The sequence below is a fragment of the Lemur catta genome, chromosome 14 (assembly GCF_020740605.2).
Source record: "Lemur catta isolate mLemCat1 chromosome 14, mLemCat1.pri, whole genome shotgun sequence".
In the NCBI taxonomy this organism is placed as follows: domain Eukaryota; kingdom Metazoa; phylum Chordata; class Mammalia; order Primates; family Lemuridae; genus Lemur; species Lemur catta.
In genome coordinates this window covers 40,934,189-40,956,430 of record NC_059141.1, presented here as the reverse complement: position 1 = coordinate 40,956,430, position 22,242 = coordinate 40,934,189, and the positions used below count along the sequence as shown (strand labels likewise).

Below are 22,242 nucleotides of genomic sequence, written 5' to 3'. Positions count from 1 at the left end.
GTATAGTGTAGCCCAGAGGAGGAATAGTCATTTGGGAAGCAAGGGAAAGTGTCGGGTTTCGACCTTGGGAATCAATTCTATGAAATACAGTTCAACTTCATAAATATATCCTTAATTTATTCAGTAATCCTCTAGTGAGCTAGATGCTACATGAGGTACAGGGGATTTGGACATGAAAAATATTAATATAAAGCCAAAGCATCAAGAATCTTGGAATTAAAATGGGGCATAGATAAGGAAAACAATAGTGGTACCGGTCTATATCCCTTATCTGAAACTCTTGAGGACAGATGTGTTCACAATTCTGAATTTTTAGAATGGTAATATGGTATACAAACTGTATATTATATAATACCAGTAAAAGGGCCTGGGGTAATACCCCATATTTAAAACATATAACTGTCACACTAAATGGAATAAAGACTATAAATAGCCTTATATTAATTCTCTTTAGGTGTTTTTGGTTTTTGCCATTTTCTAGATTTCTAAATTACAGAAAAGTGTGAACATAGTTTTCAGAATAACTACAGATGTGCTGCAGGGTGTTTTGGAAGAACAATGAAAGGGCAGTGAGCCACACTTTAACAGAAAAAGGGTCAGGGAAGGTTTCCTTGAAGATGTGTTTTCTGAACAGAGTCTTGATGGCTGAGTGGGAGTTAACCGGACAGAGAAGATGGGGGGAGGCAAAGGACTGAGGATGGGGATGAGGATTTTGTAGGTGGAAGGAATGGCCTGTAGAAAGACAATGGTCTTGGTGTATGGGGGGAACTACAAGTCCTGCAGAACGGCTGTGGGTGTGTGTGGAGTGCCTGAGACAGGACAAAGGGATGGAGATGAAAGTGCTGATGGAGAGCAACTGAGATCCAGTGGGAGAAATGGACAGGGACCCATGCTAAATTTAACCTTTATTCTAAAAGATAGAGTGAGCTACTAAATAATTTTTAACATTGTATAGTCATGTGAACAGATTTGAAATTTTAGACAAATCATAATATTGGAAGACAGAGCTGATCCACTACACAAAATTAGGAGGCTGTTGTAGTTATCCAGGTGAGAGATGAGAAATGCAAGGTGGCATGATTTGGCACATAGTAATTGCTCAATAAATCATAACAATTAGAGGATCAAGGTAGGGATGTAGCGAGAGGTATAAGAGGGAATGTTTTAAAAAATTATTTAGGACTCAGAATCTGATTGGACTGAGAGGTAGGAGGCAGAGTCTCCTCTCCTGGCTTTGAGGTTTATATTGTTTGGTGCTAACTACTAGGCTAGGGAACATGATTCTGTTGTCCTCAGGGGTAGAAAAGAAAGAAATGATGTGCTCCATTTTGGATGAGATGAAATATGGGTTTGGGACTCAGGAAACTGTCTCGAGTTGGATTTGTTTTTACTTTGATTTGAGAGTTACTATGTGATAGCCAAAGTTTTAATTTGAATGAGATCACAGAGAGACAGTGCATGATGTGAGGAGTGAGGAAGAGTGAGGTCAAAATCCTGGAAGATATTTAAGGGCAAGTTGATGGGTCAACCATTATCAAGTGCCTTGAAAGAACTAAAATGCAGCCTGGAAAAATTTTTAACAGATGTGGCAAATAGGAGTTAAACCATGATTGGAGAAGAGCAGTTTCAGTAGCTGAGGAAGGGCAGAGGCCTGAAGACTAGGAATAACGGAGTGTGCAAATGAGAAAGCAGGGTCCCCCAGTGTCCACCACTATCCTTCTAAGACGCTTGGCTGTACAAAGAGAGACAGAGAAAACGAGGACAGAAGTAGATGGAGTCAGGCTACATGGAAATGTTTTTGGTTTAGTTTGTTTCTAAAGGTAGGAGAGATGCTGCCAGACTTTCAGTTACTGCTTGCAGTCAGCTTTTTCAGCTGTGTTGCAGCCTGCCTCAGGAGGAGGGGAAGAAGTGTCTTTGATGCTCCTAAACACAAGTGTTTCTCAGAAACAGACTCCAGATAAACAGCCTGGATTGGAATAGCTCTGCAGGGAAGCGCCTCTTTCTGGGCTTGTCTCCCAGGTGCGGCTTGTGCTAACTTTAGAGTTCTTTCTCCCTCTATTGTCTACCTGGTTGGCTGCTCGCCTCTTGTTTGAGACGGCTCTTGTGGCTGTATCAGTGCCAGGGAGCTGACTTGTAAAATACCTGTGTGTCTGCAGGATTTACCAAGGTGATACTGTTCCCAAGCCACCCGCACCCGTTTCTTGCAGCCTGTCTTGCCTACTCCACACATTCAATTTTAGCACAACCAATTTCTATGAGTGCCCGCAGGGATAAAAACTAGGCTAGGAACAGTGGGGAGGAGGGTACAAGAAGACAGGGCCTTTGCCCCCATGGACCTTAAAATCGAAGGCATGGGACAGCCGAGTAAATGAAATTAACAATGGTTCTTAAACTTTTTAGGGACACAACCTCTTGAAAAGCTGATCGAAACTATTTACCTTCTCCAAATGAAACAGCACACAGACTTTAACAATATATCAGATTTATGGACTTGTTAAATTCTGAAGTGGTTTATTAAAAACTCAAGTTTACTATGCCTGCCTATAGAGTCATTGCTGCTCTTTTAGTTTGTAACCTCGGCTAAATAATGTTTCTGAGACTCAGTTTCCAGATCTTGCTGCCTGTTTTGAAAGGATTTGGCGAGGACTAAATGAGATAATATGAATAAGGTGCTGAGCCCAGAGTCCAACACAGAGCTAAGGCCCAGTGAATGTTATTTCAGTTTTATGTGTGCTACAGAGGAAATGAGTGAGGTGTTAGATCGGAGGCACAGCTAACTCACTGCAGTGTTCTCTGGGGATGGAGTTATAGTTGTTGGCAAAACGTTGTCAGTTTCCCATACTTTATTCATTCCCTACCTAACTTTAGAAATTTTGCTTTAAAACAAGTCCCACCTAAACTATTACTCTTCTTTAAACATTTTTAAAAGACTTATATATTTGTGTAAAAAAGAACTTTTGGATCCCTATCATAAATAGAAAACTGCTTTCGGTCGCCATAAATAGAAAGTAACAGTAACAATAAACAATGAAACTAAACAACGAAAATGAAACAATGTTATAAATTCTGATTAACTGTGTATTTAGGGCTTTGAGCGTAGGGCCTACTCTCTAATAAAAGGGAATGTAACTACTGTTTGAGAGAGAATACTTTCTCCTTGTACACAGAACAGCTGAAAGAGAATTGAAAGGTAATAAATTTCTCGCTATGTGATTCTCAGTAATTTAATGCCCTGACCCTGCTAGGCGCACCGACTAAACGCATCTCCCGTGACTCTAGTGAGAGGTCCTCCTTTTGGGAGACACTGTGACAGCAACTGCCTGGCTCCCTTCGCCCGCCCACCAACCAGAATAGTTTCTATGGGGGCAGCAGCCTGGTATCCAACTAGCCCGCCAGTCTTGTCCGGGACAGGAGCGCGCTGCAAACCCTTGTCACATGAGCTCCTGGAAACAAGGACACTGAGGCCCTGCTCCCTGTTCCCTGCTGGACCAGGCTCAGTGCCTACCTCACACCCCGGCCAGCTCCAGGGTATTATTTTTTAACTGGGCACAGAGCTGAAGCGACCTGAGTGCTGAGGGGGACCTCGGTGGGGTGGAAGGGACGCGGTGGACGTTGTTTCGAAGCTGTCTGCCTGACAAACATTGCTACTACGTAGATTGCACGCTACAAATTAATAATAAAAAAGCAAAAGCAAAATTGCCAAACGATGGTTTTATTCGCTTAAATCGTAATAAACATCCATTAATCCAGGAATATTATTTTATTATTACTATGGGGATGGCTAATGGAACTCTATTCAGCGGCCCGGAGGAACAGGAGTCGCCCTCCCTCTCTTCCCGGGGCTACCTTCGCTGCCCCCCGTCCGCGCAAGGCCACCGGCCCCCACCTCCTGCCCCGGGCACGCCCGCAGGGGCCGCCGCGGCGGGAGCGGCAGGAGCGCGGGGCGCCCGCACCCGGGCCGGGCCCGCCCCCAGCGCACCGGCCGTGCGGACACCTGGCGGCGCCGCGGGCCCGGCAGGGGGAGGAGACGCCGCGCGGGGCGGGCGTCGCGGGGCCGCGCTTGGCGTCCCGGAGCCGCCGCCGAACTTTTTCCCAAGAAGTCCCACATTCTGGGGCAGGAGGAGCGGGGCAGGGAGGGCAGCGCGGGGTCCTGGAAGGAGCGGCGGCAGCAGCCCGACAACATGGCCTCCTCCGCGTCCTCCTCTGCCGCGGGAGCCCGGAGCGCCCCTCCTGCGCAGGTGAGCGCCGCGCCGGCCCCTACCTGTGGCTGCCTTCCCGGCGGGGCCCGCGGGGACCGGGCGGGCGGAAGGCCCGGGGCGGGGGATCCCGCGATCCCCGGGGGCGCAGGGTGCTGCGGGGAGTCCTGTCCTCCTGGGGGTGCCCGGCTGCGCCGGGAGGGCGAGCGGAGGGGGGTCCCGATCCCTGCGGGTCGTGGGGGTCCGACTGCGTGGGACAGCGCAGGACCGAAGTTGTGGGCCGGGACAGAGGCGTGAGCTGGTAACTGCCCCAGCGGCCGAGCATCCCGAGGATTTGGGACTTCTGCTTGCAAACGTTTGTCTCTAAAAAGAAAAGCGAGGCCCAGGGCTCAGGACGCCCTCACCTCTGTCTCTCGTCTGGGGGCTCCCCTGTTCTTGGCTCGCCCTTCCAGCTCCGTGCCGGGCCGAGCCCTTCGTAAGGACACGACCGAAGTAGGCTGCACGTGTGGCGGGGAGGAAATCACCTGGTTCTGAAAGTTACCTTCAGAGTCAGGCTTTTTTTTTTCTTCCTGGTTTGGAGGTGAGTCGAGATACTTCATTTAACCCAGTGAAGATATAAAATATATTTTACTGATTGGGACATGAAAGTGCAGAGCGGGGAGGCTGTAGTGGCAGTGCCAGGGGATGCCTTGGTGGGTTTACCTTCTTGATCTCCGAGAGCCTTCTAAAGGCATGCGAGGAAAACACAGAGCAAAGCCGGGTGCTAGCTGAGCAAAACCGCAGCGTCAAGATAAGTCTCCCTCCCACCCCACAGCAGATTGCCACCTTTAAGCCCGGAGGCGTTTAATAGTAATTTTGGAGCTGCCACTGTGCGTGTAATACAGAATCATTGGTTTAAAACACCCGCTTGTGTTTGCATGCGTATATAATGCCCACGGAAGGGTACCTGAGAAACAGAAGTTGTCCTGGAAAGGGGTTTGTGGGGGGCAGGGAGGAGTGAGAGAGGAGGGAGACTTTCACATACCTTTTGGGACTTTTTAATCATGTGCATGCGTTATCTATTTTAGGAAAAAAAATATACTGCGTTTTGAAAAAAATGCACGTGTGAATGGCCTTGAAAACAATAGTTTACCTAGTTTCAAATTATGTCGACTTGCCCTTGAAACACAAATCTTCTTGCCTATGTCATGTCTTTTAGTTGTTATCTCTAAACATTCTCAGGGAATCAGGGGGAAATCTTCAAAAGAAGACTCTTAAGTCTTAACCAATACAATTAGTGGTTTTTATTGCTACCTTGATTCTGAGTTTTGATTTTGCTTGTTTGAGAGTAAGTGTGGCTTGTCCAATTTTGGAAGAGGCCACTTCCTCTTGAAAGCATAGGGGAGTCATCCTAGGGTTATGCTAGACCTTATTCCAGGGGACTTGGCCACTGCAGATAGACTTTAATAGGAAGGCTAGAGGGAAACAGTCTCAGAGTGGACATGGATTGTTGCAATTCAGGCCTCCTTGTAATTTGCTGACCTGGGCTGAAACCAATGCGTCATTAAGGAAGAACATTTTCTTTAGTGAAAGTGAATCTAAAGTTAAAACCACAGTTCTGAAACAAAAACTAAGACGAAGCAATCAGTTGAATATCTCCAACTCAGCTACTGATATCTAGAGTGCCAATTTCTTATTTCTCAAATCACTGGAGAGTAAATAAGTGAGTTATGAATCTGGACTGTAGGTAGACTGTTATTTATGATGGTTTTCAGTGTTCTTTTTTTTAAGGCACAAATAAGTATCTGTTTCCTAATCTGTGTAGTGATGTGTTAGGCTCCATAGCAGAGAATGTGGCTCCATGTCCTTCAGACAATGTAAAGACCCAGTGGTGTGTTTGGGAATCCAAGGAAACAGTGTGGATTCCGAATCTGTTTGCATTTTTGTGGTGGTGGTTATATTAGGATTGTGGTTTTCCTTTCTTCAGTACTTAAAATTTTTTTCCCTCTTTTACGGTGTTCATGAGTTTACAGAGCAAGTGAGTGTGCCTAATTCTAGAATAATATTCTGGTAACTGAAAAGAATATAATTGTTCTGGACTCTCAGTGTTTTTCCCCAGGTTGATCTCCAATTAGTTCTTTATTTAAAAATTATCCATTTTTAATGCACCAAATGTATCTTTTGTAGAATGTGTTATTGTAATTGTAGGAAATCCATATAATCCCACATGGAGATTATGTGAAATTCTAGCCTATATAAATGACATTTTTATCTTTCTGAATAAACTAAATACCTGAAATTGATGAGACCAACTAAACACCTGAAACTGATGAGACCAACTACCCAATGCTTTTACACAAAAATTATTCTGAGTTAGAACACTTAATGGGTTTTAACTGTAATGTTTAACCTCACTACAACTTCCCCAGACTTACATTAGTGAAGGTTACCCTTCTAAAAAGATCAAGGTTATTATACTAATGACTTAATCAGGTCTGAAGTAACTTTTCCCTGTTTGTATTGACTGGGCTGTTGTTCACATAACTCTACCCTTGGATCTTCAGTGAGATGCTGGGTCAATGCTAAGGTACCTGGAACAATAGAGCCATTTAATTGCAATTTTTCATTTTTACCCAGTGTCAACATGTGAAAACAGCTTAGAAATTTTAAATTGCCTTCTATCCATGATATAAATTTTAAAGTTATTTTGATGTCAGCTTTTTACTAGACATTTTTTTTTTAATACTAGAAGCCCAGCTATCGTTAGTTATAGATGGAAAAGTTTTACTAGTGTTAAACTAGTGTTTGAGGACCATGTATCTTTTTTCCTGACTGGACTGTAAAAGATGTGGAAACTTCTCCAAAACTTACATTCGTGGTTGAAATACACCCTGGATACTTGTCTCTGCATACTTGAAAGTGGACAAACTAAATCTCTCTAATGGATTTGTCCATTCTAAATAGATTTTTCCAGGAACTAATCAGGTTCCTGTTTGACCATGGAAGTGAGATTAGTGGCACCAAAATAGAACCAATTCTTTGATGTTTTATGGGAATTACTCCTGTCCTCTCTTGGGAAGAGGAAAGTCTAGTCACGTGAAAGTTCTGTGCTTTCAGTTTTGAGTAGATGGTAGTATCTTTCTCAGAATAAAATGTCCTTAGTATTTGACAATGTATGTTAATTCGAGATGAAATGATCTAGTGTTTGGAGTTAGAGGTTTAAAATAAAATATGAAATACATTATTTTGGTATTTATTTGATCAGATGGTGCTTAGTTATTGCCATCTTCAGATAAGGAAAGGAAAATATTACAAAGTTGTCCCTAACATACATTTTGGATTTAGTGTAGTAGGGGAAAGAGGCAGAACCAAACTTAATTTGAGTGCCATTGTACAATAAAGAACTGTGTTGCTGAATTGGAAAGGCTGTTTCTCAAAGTGTTTTGAAGATAACTATGGTGACTCATTAGTAACTATTTTGTCCCTTTAACATCTAGCTACATTTCTGGGCTTTGCAGCTTCTCTGGTGAATGCCAAGGCTTGATGCTAAGGATCTGCTCTATGAATGTGGGGCTTTTCTCCTGCCTCTTTTTTTCATGTTATGACATTTTATAGGGAATCTGGCCACAGGCAGCTCTGTGACTGCAATGTTGCTCTGTCACATAAAACATAGGGCTTGACATACAGTAGGTCCAATTAATGTTTGTTGAATGAAAGATCAAATAAATGATGAGAACCACCTGGCATTCAGGTTTAGGAGCAGCTGTAATGATTTAAACAACACAAACTTTTGAGCTATTATATAAAAGGCACTCATGTATTCAGTGAGAGCTTAGTTTTTACTCTCAGGAAGTTCATAATCTAACAGATAGAAAAGACATATGCATCTTGAAAACATAACTGCATTTCTTAGTAATAATAACAGCCATCTTTTCTTGTGCCTCTCATGGTAGATGCTATACACTTTAAAGTAAACTATGGGCTAAATATTATTACCCCACTCATTTTATACATGATGAAACTGAGCTTCAGGAAGACTATTCAGGTTGCAATTTGATAAGGACTAAAAATGGATTGGCACCTGTGTCTGTTTGACTGAAGGAAAGAGCAATGATAGAAATCAGGTGTCAAGGAATGAAGTCCCTATTCTCCAACTAACTCTGTCATCTTACAACCTTAGCACCTCTTGGGCTTTCGTTTCTCCTCCGGAGAAAGGGAAGAGAGTTGGAATAAACTATTTTTAAAGTTCATTCCAGCTGTAACAGTCTTTAAAAAAAAAACTTAAATGCTGAGAGAGGTATAGGTAATAAAGTGATACAAATCCTTGTTTCTAGGAAGCATTTTCCCCCTCACATTGGCATTTCTAATGTTAGGATAATTTTCCAAATATTGGGAATTTTACCTTTCTTTTATTTTATTAAAAATGATTTCTTTTTCCATGAAAATCTGATTTTAAAGCAGTTGTGTTTTTTTACAATTGATGTTATCTTAGACCATAAGAAATTTGTTGGTTTCAAAGGGAAATGGCACGAGGACATCTCAGTGAGTTTGGGTTGATAACTAACTGAACACTCACCAAAGAAAAGGGATTTGAATGAGGCCTAAAAGAATGGAGATATTTCACATAGCAGGAGGTGAGCAGCTGGGAAAACTGGCCTCTGTGTGTCCTTGAAGTTGTTGTTCTTTCCTTCTTAAAAAATTTGAGATTATCAGTGGTATGCTAGTGAAATGATGCAAAAAAAAAAAAAAAAGGCTCTGGTTTGTAGTGTTTGCCCATTCCTGTGGTATAAATATTTCCACCATGGCTGATTTCAAGCTACCAACGGAAAGTGAACATGGAGTTGGCAAGAGAAGCACAGAATTGGCAAGCACACCACTTACAGTGAAATGCACTGATTTTTATTTTTTAGTTGAATCAATAATTTGTCCAAAATGTATTTGACACCAGATATCAGGCACACACAGGGAAGCACTGATAAATAACTAGTTCTAAATCATAGTTTAATAGGATGTTTGAAGGAACTTTTGAATAGAGAAGAGACTCTTGGGGGGGGGGGTGACAAAAAAAAAAAAAAGAAAAAAAAAAAGAGAAGAGACTCTTGTACTTTTTCCACTGAGAACAAAATAAGTACCAAGTATATAATCAAATATCAGGAGTAGATATGAGAGAACTGAGGTCCATAACTGGAGTATTTGATATTAGGATAATGGAACATGATTTTTAAGACCCTGTTTCTGAGGATGTCAAGTTAAATATAATAAATTGTTCTTCCTCTTGTGTATGGCTTGGTGCGTGCTGTTTATTAATTACCTTTATTGAGGTCTAATTTACATATAATAAAATTCACCAAATTTAGGTGTATAACTTGATAAATTTTGAGAAATGTTATACCCCATCACAATAGGATATCTTTACCACTCTGAGAAGTTCACTTGTGTTCTTTCCCAGTTAAATTCCTCCTAACCCTCCAGGAAACCACTGCTCTGATTTCTTTCACCATAGATTAGTTTTGCCTATCTTTTCTTTTGTGCCTGGCTTCTTTCATGTACCATGATATTTTTGACATTCATCCATACTGTTGTAGGTGTCAATAGATTATTCCTTTTTATTGCTGAGTAATATTTTATTTTATAAATATACCGTAGTTCCTCCATTCATCAGACATTTGAGTTGTTTTCGGCTTTTGGCTGTAAGTAAAGATGCTAAGAATGTTTTTGTACAAAAATCTTGTTGATATATATATTTTCCCCCATTTCTTTTTGTGGGGAAGGGGTGTAAATACCTAGGAGTGAAATTTTAGTGTCAAAGTGTATTATATACTTACCTGTACAAAATGTCTTACCTCACATTTCTAGGGAATGAATGATTTTGGATCAGAATGGTAGGGTAGAGGAAAGTCCATTGGGGAAATTGTTCCTTTTATGTTTATTTAATCTGAGAAGTTTTGAAAATGTTATTAACTATTGATGAAAAGTTAATTTTGAGAAAAAACACTGATGTTAAATGAAAGCTTATATATAAAAGAAAGCATACTTACAGAAGGAACACTGTAAATTTTTTAAATAGCTTTATTGAACTATAATTTATAAACCATAAAATTCATCCATTTAAAGTGTACAATTCTATGAATTCTAGCACGTTTACAGAGTTATACAACCATCATCACAATCTAATTTTAGAGCACTTCTATCACCCGGAAAGAAATGCTCATTTATAGTAACTATGGTTTTTGAATTAGGAAGACGTGTGTTTTAGTGTGAGTTTTACTAACATAGCAATTTGTGTGAGCTTGGTAAACTAAGTCTCAGCTCTCACATCTTTGAAATGGAGATGAAGCATCTTTTTTACAATCTTTTTATAAGGATTATAAATAATGCACATGGAGTACTTGGTACATATTAAATAAATGGTAGTGTTTATGGTTGACCTGTGTGTACATTTTTGTAAGTTCTGTGATGTTTTGTTCATATCCTTATAGTTCCTACCACAGTCTGCCCTTGACAACAGGTATCTTTGAACATATCTTTTAGGAGGAAATGAGGTGGAGTGGAATGTGGACACCTGGACTTCAATGTACTGAGGTTTTCTGGCTCTACCATTTAAATACCTCACTGGGCAAATCACTTAACAGTGTTTGCTTATACAGGGAACTAGAGTAATCACATCCACCTTGCAGGATTGTTCTAAGTGCTTGAGGGAATCTATAGGACATGTTGATATAGTATGTGCTCAATAAATAGAAGCAGCTATTCTATGATATCAGAAGCTATCTTTGAAGCAATTATATTTAGGAATACAATTTATGTACAAAATTCAAGGCATAGATGGAAAATTTGGTCATGTACTACATGCATATTGTATAAGTTTTTATGTTTTAGTACTAGTAGAGTGCCAGGTACGCAGTCAGTTCTTAATAAAATATTTGATTAAATAAATGCATTGATGAATGAATAAAGAAGAAAAATTATTTTACCCATTCTGTTTCAATTTCCCTTAATGTTTGGGTATTTAGGAGAAAGTTTCTTTTTCTAAGCTTCAAGCTCATTCACCTATCTCCTTTCACTTTGAGGGGAGGGCTGGATCTGGGGAGAATAGTTAGAAATGATCCTTAGAAGAAAAAAACAACACTAATTGCTTACATTTTTAAGCAACCATTTATATGTTTTTAAAGTTACTCAGGTTATTTCTTGGAATTTGTTTCTCACAACATTCGTATCAGGTAATTGAAGTAGATAGTCTCATTTTATTGAAAAGCAAGGTTCAGTGGGTAGACTTGTTCATGGTCCTTATGGAAGCAGTAAGTGTCAAAGCCAAGTGAGGGAAGGAGGGAATAAATAGGAAAGCCTGGTGTTGCTGGTGGGAGTGTAGATGGGGCAGCTGCTTGGGAAAGCAATCTGGCATTACTTAAGCAAATTAACTAGTTATTTAGTCTGTGATCCAGCAATTTCATTCCTACAGATGGACTCAGGAATGTGTCCCAGAGATCCCCAGGAGGGACCGCTGTCCAAGGTTGTTCACTGCTGTGTTATTAGTGGTGGAGGGGAATGGGAGGTACCTGAGCAACCATTGCAGAGAGAGAGAGAGAGTGAAAATGGCAGGTGCACATCATGGAATTGTCTGCAGTAGTAGAAGCAATGGATTAGAGAAACAAAAGGAACATGAAAGGATCTTAAGAATATAGTGCTTGGTGAAAAAGATATAAGTGTGAAATATATGCACACTAAATCATTTATAGGAGTTAAAAATTCATAAGTCTAACACAGTGCACGTTTTATAAGAATACTTACATAAAGATATTCATCAAGCACATTAGAATGGCTGCCTGTAGGACCCAGTGCATGTGAATGGGCTGTGGAGATAAAAAGGAATAAATAAAGAAAAAATAATATGCCGTGAACCAGGAAGTGTGGCTAACTCAACCCTCTGGATGGTGAAGTTAAACAAAACCGAACAACACATTGTTAATTTGATACAGTTTGCGTTAACTTGTATTCTGATTAACTCTATTATCACTAGACTTAACCAAACAGACACTCACATTATCATTATATGGGAAAGCTGTTCCAAGTGAAATAAAATTTGGATTGGTTTCTAAAGTTTCAAGTGAAATTTTATACAGAGTAAGATCCTTTTCTTTTTAAGATGTTTACAATATAGTATACTTGATTTGGTATGATTAAAAAATTAAGTTCCTTGTTAATTTTGCCTTTTGAATGATAAAGGAGACTGATGCGCATATAGTACTATCAGTTTTTTAGAGAATGAGAATATAATATAAACATTTAATTCTAAAATGATATTCAAAGTATTGTATCCTTACTATTCTTCATGGAATGAGAAGGTGCTTAGTATCCTATTGTGTCTACAAATAGTTGGCTGTGTGTACTTTATAGGATCTAGAGGTGAGACTTTTTTTGGGAGGGGACAGGTATATCATCTTCTATTGGAACATTTATTTTTCAAGTAAAATTTGAAGTATAGTAGATCACCTTTTGGGGATGGGGTGCTTAAAACAATACGGATTAATTATATTGCAGTTCCAGAGGTCAGAAGTCCAGAGTGGGTCTGCAGTCTTCCTTCTGGAGGCTCTGGAGGAGAATCCATCTCTTTACCTTTCTGGATTCTTTTCCAGCTGCCTGTGTTTTTAGCTCGTGGTGGCTCTGTATCACTCAGACCTCTGCCTTGGTCATCATATCGATGAGATTGCATTTCAGTTTACCTTCTTTTTCTACTCACTGTTGTTTTCCTTCTGAGATGATATTTATGGAAAATGGTTATACATCCTGTTTTGTGTAGCTGTACATTTTTGTAAAATCAGCTATCTTGGTGGTTTTTAAAAAAAGTCATAATGGTTAAAAATTCAACTTAAAATGATCAGCCTTTTTGGTGGGAAACTTAGGTACTCTATTTATCTATTAAAATAAAAACATGCTTACTCTTTGCTCTGACAACCCAGTTTTGGGTACCTCTCCAAGAGAAATGAAAATATTGATATGTAAGGATATATTTACAAAGATGTTTATTACAGCATTTGTAAAAAGACTGGAAACAAACTAAATTTACCTTAATGGGACTGGTTGAATATATCATGGTTGCCCTTTAATTGTAATATGATAAAGATAATTAAAAATGAGTTAAAGCTACAAATGGTAATCCAGAAGGATATACGTTATTTATTATTAAGTGAAAAAGCAAGTTACAGAGCAGTGAGTATAGCATGATCCTAGCTTGAAAATAAACGAAAAAAGGAAGTCAAATGTTTGTTTGAGTATAGGTTTGTTGCTCATGAATTTCATTGTTTCAAGGGAATGGAATTTTGAGAGGAGGGAAAATTTATTCGTTTTTCTATTTGCTGTATAGTTTGATGTGTTAAAATAAGCATGTATTTTGTAACAAACTCAGACAAAAAAATCAAAAGAAAAATTTAAGTTGAACGAAAAGCAGAAAGCACTTATTCTCTTGGACATATTTTACTTGCATACGTTTTTGTACTGTCATTGTACGTTTGGTCTTATGAGTGTTTCTTGCATAGTCACAGAATTCCACTCTCTAAAATGGCTTTGTTTCCCTCTGAATGGGGTGGCTATTTAAATAAACAAACAAACAGGCTCGGTCTGTGTGCTTGTGGAAGTTTTCTCAGTGCTAATTAAGCTTTTTGGTGATGGGCACAGGCCTACTGTTTAGGAATTACATTTGAAACTGAGCTGGAACATATAGAATTTTTGTGCAGATGTTGATAACATAAATTTTTGTAGAGTGGAATTAATGCTTTTTTTCCTGTGTTTTATGCTCAAAATTAAGGTAACCTTTTCCTCATCTTTTTAAACTTCAGGTAAGTAAATTCTTTGCTTCATTGACTTCTTCCATTTTTAATTATTGCTTTGCCCTTAATTAAAGTTTACATTTTTAAAAATAATGGGTTTTTTTAAAATTACAAAAGCAAAGGTTGTTTATCACTGAAAGATCAGAATCACACAGTCAAGTAAAAACCAACTCCTACTTCCAAAACCAAAAAAAGCTATTAAATTTGGCCTAAAACTGTCTTTATATGTAGCGAGGTGCAACCTAACTTAGTATGTAAACAAACCACAATCAAACTAGCAGTATATTCTTGTAACAAATAGTTGAGTCTAAGCCACTCTCAGGCTGCCAACTGATCAGACCATGTCCATGTAAGGCATATGCCAAGCTGTAACCAGTCCAGCTGTTTCTGCGTGTCAATTCCTTTTTCTGTCTGTAAATATTGCCTGCTAGCATTGCTGGGTGTGGCTCTCTGAACCTCTTCTGGTTTTGAGGGATGCCTGATTCATGAATCGTTCTTTGCTTAGATAAACTCTGCTAAATTTAATTTGCCTAAAGCTTTGCTTTTAATAAGGCAAATTTCATTGATTTGGTGTCAATTTCTCAATCTCTTAGTAACTTTCAAACATCTCGTTGCAAATATTTTCTGTAGAGTAGTCATGAAGCTGAAGGGCTTTAAGAATCAGACAAGTCTGAGTTTCCCTTACTAGAGCTTGTTGACTTCCAATTTTCTTATCTGGAAAATGGGCATAATAAGTAGTATTAACCTTCCATCAGTTTGTTGCAACACTAAATTGTAAAACTCAGTGTTTGGTTCATAGTAAGTTCTTTTTGTTGCTATACTTAAAGGTTTTAAACATATTTATTATTATTTTTTACTGCATAAGTAATCCATGTTCAATAAAAGCTTGCTTCCAGCTGAAGATGATGTATGGGGCTGTGGCCACACTAGACTCTTTGCCTTTGCCCTAAAGACTGAGTGGATCAGTAACTCCTCATCCCCAGAACCCCCGTAGGGGGTATGTTACCAGAAGTGGAACATGCACAAAAGATGTGAACATTTTTATGCTCTCTTTATTATTTCAGTAGAGCCACATTTTTCTTTTGGTAGGTTATAACAATTTATATCTCACAGTGTACAAGATGGCCCACTTTCTGAACTTTCCACAGTGCAGTATTATCATTTTTTTCTTCACCTTTGCCAATGTGAGTGGTGAAAAGTGGCGCCACGTTACTTTGTGATTACAAATTTTTGATCAATGTAAAAATAAAATATGGAATACTGGCTTTTATAAAAGATCCTCAAGCGATCTTGAGGAGGAACTAATATCTGACAACTTCATAAAACGCTGGTTGGGTAAGAATCTCTTGGTGTCTCTGCTCTTTGTATTTCCCTATGAGGCCAGCTACTCATGCTTCATAGCTACACTTTGTGCTTCTGGTGACAGTTGTATAATCCGTTATCAAATGGAGATTCAACATGGAAATCTTCATTCTGAAATTTTTCCCTTTTAATATCGATGAATGTGAGATTATGAGAAACAATAGAGGGCAATCCATGACTTAAGTGGAAGATTGAGACTTACTTTCCTGACCTAGAGTTTCATGAAAAATTGTTCTTACTGTATTTGAAATTTCCTTCCTTACCAATACTTAATTGCATACTTGATGCAAAGTTTGTATCTCTGAGTGCTTGCTTGCTTTATGAGAAGTTGTACTTAGATTGCAGCCATCATTTTTCCCTCCACACATTTGTTTTCCCTTAATCAGTTTTTCTTAGGAGACAGCAAGAAAATTAATTTTAAAAAGTGAACTCTATGCTGAGAATGACATTTTCTAACTTTCTTAGATTTTGGTATTGAAATAAAATTTTTATGTGATATCATAAAATGATATGATACAATGATTCTTGATAGGGATTATCATTTTCATATATAATGGGTACATGAGAAAAACTTGAACACATGGATATGTTATTATATGTAGCAAGAGTGTATTATCCTTTAGATGAGAGCATGATATTCCTAATTTACCATCTGAAAGGCATCCACTTGAAATACAATTTCTAGTGTTGGAGCTAGATTTATCTTAATTTGTATGTACACATTCCTTGTTTTTTTTATACAAGGAACAGTCCTTTTTGTAAAGGAATAGAGCCAAGCTAATTTGGTCAACATGGCCCTCAAGTTGCAAACTTGTGATCTTCAGATTAGAACCTTAATGTTTTTCGGCCAAAAGGCATTGCAAAGTGGAATTAATAATAAAAGAAGAAACATCATGAAAACTTAAATCATAGTATGCATGCTAGAACAGAGTTGCAAATATACCATTTAAGAATAAATTTTATAAACTGTCAATATAGTTATTTAATTGTCATATCTAAAATAACTTTTATTCTGGCTTTAGAAGGAAATACAAACAAAAAGCCTCCAGAAGTCACTCCTCCTGTCCTTGTCCAGATATATCCCCTTCCCTATCTCTGTGCTTTTGTTCAAATTGTTCTCTTTGTATTCTTCCCACCCTTATCTCCCAGGGAAAGGTCTGATGCACTTTATGCCCATTCTTTGAATGTTGCCTCTATGAAAACCTTCTTGGATTTGTGTTTCTCCCACCACCAGGTATGGTGTGTATTTTCAGAGCTTGCGTTCCTTTATGCACTGTTCGCTTAATTTATCTGACACTCACACACCTCTTTGTGCTAGGCATTCTGCTGGGCACTGACTTACAACGGTAAATAAAATACCATCTTTGCTTTCAAGTATTTTACAGTGTGATTTTATACACACATGCACACACACATTTGTATATATATAGTAGAATTTGTGCCAAGTGGCTTTTTAAAAAATTCATAGACTTTATTTTCTAGAGCAATTTTAAATTTACAGAAAAATTGAGTAGAAAGTACAGTGCTCCCATGTATCCCCCACTTCCCCAACCCTATACATGGTTTCCTGTTATTAACCTTTTATAAAGAGTAGTATGTTTGTTAAAATTGGTGAATAGGTATTGATACGTTATTATGAATTAAAATCCATAGTTTACGTTAGCGTCCAATTTTTGTGTTGTATAGTTCTGTGGGTTTTGACAAATACATAATGTCTGTATATTCCATTACAGTATCCTGCTGAATAGTTTCACTGCCCTAAAAACCCCCTGTGCCCTACCTACGTACTCGCCATCCCCCCCACCACAAACCCCTGGCAACCACTGATCTTTTTACTGTCTCTATGGTTTTTGCCTTTTCTAGAATGCTGTATAGTTGGAATAATACAGTATGTAGCCCTTTCAGAATGGTTTCTTTCATTTAACAATATGCATTTAAGGTTCCTCCGTGTCTTTTTGTGGCTTGATAGCTCATTTCTTTTTATTACTGAGTAATATTCCACTGTATGGATGCACCACAGTTTTGTCCTTTCACCTGTTGAAGGACATCCTGATTGCTTCTATGTTGACTCTGTTATTACTATAGCTACATCAATTTTCACCTGATTCCTGTTAACACAGTATGTATTTTTTTCAGTCCTTTACTTTAGCTATGTGTATCTCTATATTTAAAGTGGTTTTGTTGTAGACAACATATACTTAAGTCTTCTTTTTGTATTCATTATGAGAGTCTCTGTTTTTTAATTTGTATATTTAGACCCTTTATGTCTAAAGTAATTATTTATATAGTTGGGTTAATATCTACCATATTTTTTACTGTTCTCTATTTGCTGTCCTTATTCTTTGTTTCTTCTCTGGTATTAATTTAGTATTTTATATTGATTCCATTTTCTCTCCTCTTAACATATAAGTTATATACCTTTAAAAAATTTTTTTGTGGTTTCCCTAAAGTTTCCAATATTGACTTACGACTAATCCAAGTTTACTTTCAAACAGCACTATACCATTACATGGGTGATGCAAGGGCCTTACAACAGAGATGTTCATTTCCTTTCCCTATCCCTTATAACACTACTGTCATTCATTGCGTTTATCCTGCTGGATTGGTCAATTACTGATAAATTGACAGGTCCAGCAAGATAAGCTATAATCACTAAATTATAAGTGATAATCACTGAATAAGCTATTATCACTGAATACATTGTTACTATTATTGAAAACAAGAGTCATTGAACAAACTCTTTATCTGTTAAATCAGTTAAGAATAAGAAAAGGAAAAGATTTTATTTTACCTTAATGTATTTCTTGTCTAATACCCTACCTTTCTTAATGTAGACCCAAGTTCTATACCTGTATCATTTTCCTTCTCTCTGAAGAATGTTTTTTTAACATTTCTTGCATGGCAGGTCTATTGGTGATAAATTCCCTCAATTTTTGTTTATCTGATAAAGTCCTTATTTCTCATCCCTTTTGATGAATAATTTTGTTAGAAACAGAACTGTGGGTTTTTTTCTTTTAACATTTTAAATATTTCATGGCACTCTCTTCTTGCTTGCATAGTTTCTGAGGAGAAATCTGATATAATATTTATCTTTGTTCTTTTTTAGGTAATATGTTTATTTCCTCTGGCTTCTTTCAAGATTTTTCTCTTTTGGTCTTTGATTTTCTGTGTTTTGAACATGATATGCCTAGATGTAGATTTCTTGGCATTTATCGTTCTGGTGTTCTCTGGGCTTCCTGGATCTCTAGTTTGGTGTCTGTCATTAAGTTCTGAAAATTCTCAGCCATTGTCTCCTCAGATACTTTTTCTGTTCCTTTCTCTCTCTTTCTCCTGGCATTACCATTATGTGTATTCAAAACCTTTTGTAATTGTCTCACAGTTTTTGAATATTCTGTTCCATTTTTAAAAATTCTTTTTTTCTCTTTGTGTTTTATTTTGGGAAGTTTCTACTGACATCTTGAAACTCACTGATTCTTTCCTCAGCAGTGTCCAGTCTAGGGATGAGCCCATCAAAGGTATTCTTCATTTCTGTTACCATGGTTTTGATTTTTAACATTTCCTTTAGATACCCTTTTAGAGTGTCCATCTCTCTGCTTACATTGCTCATGTGTTCTTGCATTCAACTTTCTCCATTAGAGCCTGTGGTGGTTATTTTATGTGTCAGATTGACTGGGCCACAGGATGCCCAGATAGCTAGTTAAACATGATTTCTGGGTGTGTCTGTGAGGATCTTTCTGGCAGAGATTAGCATTTGAATTGGTAGACTGAATAAAGCAGATGGCCCTCTCCAATGTAGACGGACCTCATCAAATCTGTTGAGTGCTTGGACAGAACAAAAAGGCAGAGGAAGATAGATTTAGCTTTCTACCTGATTATTTGAGTGAGAACATTGATCTTCCCCTGCCCTCATTGCCTCTGGTTCTCAGACTTTCAGACTTGGACTGGAATCTGTACCATCAACTCTCTGGCCTTTGGACTATACCACTGTTTTCCCTGGATCTCCAGCTTATTGACAGCAGATTGTGGAACTTCTCAGCCTTCATAATTGCATAAGCTAATTCCTTATTAAACCACATTATACAGTTGACCCTTATTCAATACAGATTTGAACTATATGGGTCCTCTTATTTGTGAATTTTAAAAAATAAATATGTTGGAAGTTTTTTTTGGAGATTTGGAACAATTTGAAAAACTTGTGGATGACTAGAAATATCAAAAATATTAAGGAAAAGTTAGATATGTCATGAATGCATAAAATATATGTAGATACTAGTTTATTTTATCATTTACTACCATAAAATTTAAGCAGATGTATTATAAAAAGTTAAAATTTATCAAAACTTACGCACATGAACACAGAACCATACATGGTGTCATTCACAGTTGAGAGAAATCTAAACAATGGTAAAGATACTGTAGTAAATCATAAAATTAACCATAATAATACTATACTACTGTTACAATTTTGTAGTCATCTCCTGTTGCTATGGCAGTGAGCTCAGGTGTTGTGTCTGCTTAAAATGCTGTGTGATGCTAATCATCTGTGTGCAAGCAGTTCATCTCTCCAGTAAGCTACATACTGCAATAAAAAGTGATCTCTTGAAGTTCTCATATATTTTTTGTCATGGTTAGTGCAATACTATAAACCTTGAATAACATCGTGGGACTCATCTGAAGTGCCAGTATTGATGCTGGAAGTGTTCCCAAGAAGCAGAGAAAAGTCATGACATTACAAGAAAAAGTTGCATTGCTTGATATGTACCATAGCTTGAGGTCTGCAGCTGTGGTTATCCACCATTTCAGACAGTTCATCTTTGTTTAAACAGACAATGGAAACTTACAATGTCAATAAATACAGTACAGTACTATAAATGTATTTTCCTTCCCTTAAGATTTTCTTTTCTTTTTTTTTTTTTTGAGACAGAATCTTGCTCTGTTTCCCAGGCTAGAGTGCCGTGGCGTCAGCTTAGCTCACAGCAACCTCCAACTCCTGGGCTCAAGCAATCCTACTGCCTCAGCCTCCCGAGTAGCTGGGACTATAGGCATGCACCACCATGCCCAGCTAATTTTTTCTATATATATATAGATATATTTTTTCTATGTATATATATATATTTTTTTTTTAGTTGTCTGGTTAATTTCTTTCTATTTTTTAGTAGAGACGGGGTCTTGCTCTTGCTCAGGCTGATCTTGAACTCCTGACCTTGAGCGATCCTCCCGCCTTGGCCTCCCAGAGCGCTAGGATTACAGGCGTGAGCCACCGCCCCTGGCCAGATTTTCTTAACAACATTTTCTTTTTCTTATTTTATTATAAAAGTACAGTACATAATACATGTATGATACAAAATATGTTTTAATTGACTATTTACATTCTCAGTAAAGCATCTGGCTAACAGTAGGCTATTAGTAGTTAAGTTTTCGGGGAGTCAAAAGGTATATGTGAAGTTTTGTCTGTGTGGGAGTTGGTGCCCCTAATCCCAGAGTTGTTCAAGAGTCAGTCATTTGTAAGTATAGATATATCCTATTCTATTTCTCTGGAGAACTCTAATATATAGAACCTTTAGTATATTCATCATAGTTGTTTAAAAATTCCCAGTCTAATAATTTCAACATCTCTGTCATATCTGAGTCTGGTTCTGATGCTGTATCTCTTAGCATTCCTTACAAGGTTTTTTTGTTTGTTTGTTTGGTTGGTTGTTTTTAATAGCAAGGCATGTTGAATTCTGTAAAAGGAACTGAAATCAGATCTTTATTGTGAGCTTTTGTGTTTATCTTGCTATAAATTATGTTTTATTTATTGTTTGATGTAGCTTTGGTGTCATGGGTTAAAATCACCTCTACTGTCTGTTTTTGTCTCCCCTATTGTTTTGGGGTTTTCTTAGAGACTCTTTCTTAAATAGGGTTTGAGGCTTGGGGTTCTTTCAGTTGCAGTCTCCTATTACCTTGCAGCAGCCAGATTGATTAGGTCTCAGTCTTTTAGTGTACCTGTGCCCCTAGGCTGTGACCTCCACAGTTGTTCCTCAACATTTCTTTGCCTGCTTGGTGAGACAGGAATGCTAGGAGTTGCTTTAATTGGGTATTTCTTTTCCCCTGTTGGGTTAGGATCTGGTAAATCCAAAGTCACCCAGGCTCTGGCAAATTAGTGTCTGTTGGGAGCACACTTTATCAGGGAGAGAGAAATTCTGAGTATATTTCAAGATGGCTACTTTTCCTCTTCCCCTGCAGGACACATGAGGGCATTTTTTTCAGTCTTTACCCAGAAAACTAGTGGGGCTCCTGGAAGTAAAATTCATCTCTATCTTTTGAAACTTTACTCATTCTTCAGGGCTTAGCTCAAATGTATTATCCTCTGTGAAGTTCTGTTTTGATTAATTCTTCCCACGGATTTTGTTTTTCCCACCTTTGGTGTTGTATCTCTGGCAGTCAAAAAACATGGAGTGCATTGAATTTCATTATTCTTTTGTGTTTTGACTTGAAGAGAGGATTTCTATGTAGGTAGGCAGGATTGTCCATTGTAATAGCAGCAAAAGAACTTTGAAGGCAGGAAAATTAAACTGTGGTAGGTTGTTAGAATTCTGGACATTGGCAAGGTTAGAGATAAATATGATATAACTTCTGGGCTGGAATTTAGGACTAGGAACGAAAACACCAATAGCAAAACATACAAATTGCTAGCTTTTAAAAAACTTATGTACAAAAATTATTCAAAAATGAACTTTGAACTTTTAAAAAATTGGTGTTTAAATTTTGTGATCATATCTAAGTATATCAGAACTGTGTTTTGTTGAGTTGCAGGAAAATTTTCTAGGCTGGCCCAAGTGAGGTGATCTGCAGTTCTGTCATGTCTTATCAATATAGCATTTTTTTTTACTTAATGAATT

The 22,242-nt window shown here is 38.0% G+C and overlaps 1 protein-coding gene across 4 annotated transcripts in view; it reads left to right on the top strand.

The window, feature by feature from the left end:
- The first annotated feature begins 3,983 nt into the window (after positions 1-3,983).
- The window catches only part of ANK3 (ankyrin 3), a 618,703-nt gene continuing 600,444 nt past the window's right edge, over positions 3,984-22,242 (top strand). For 2 of the 4 annotated variants that reach the window (XM_045568777.1, XM_045568776.1), the window contains exon 1: positions 3,984-4,238. In XM_045568777.1, coding sequence (XP_045424733.1) covers positions 4,182-4,238 — 57 coding nt within the window. In that variant the 5' untranslated portion in view covers positions 3,984-4,181. The remainder of the gene's footprint in view (positions 4,239-22,242) is intronic. The other 2 variants (XM_045568774.1, XM_045568773.1) reach the window with 2 other exon arrangements.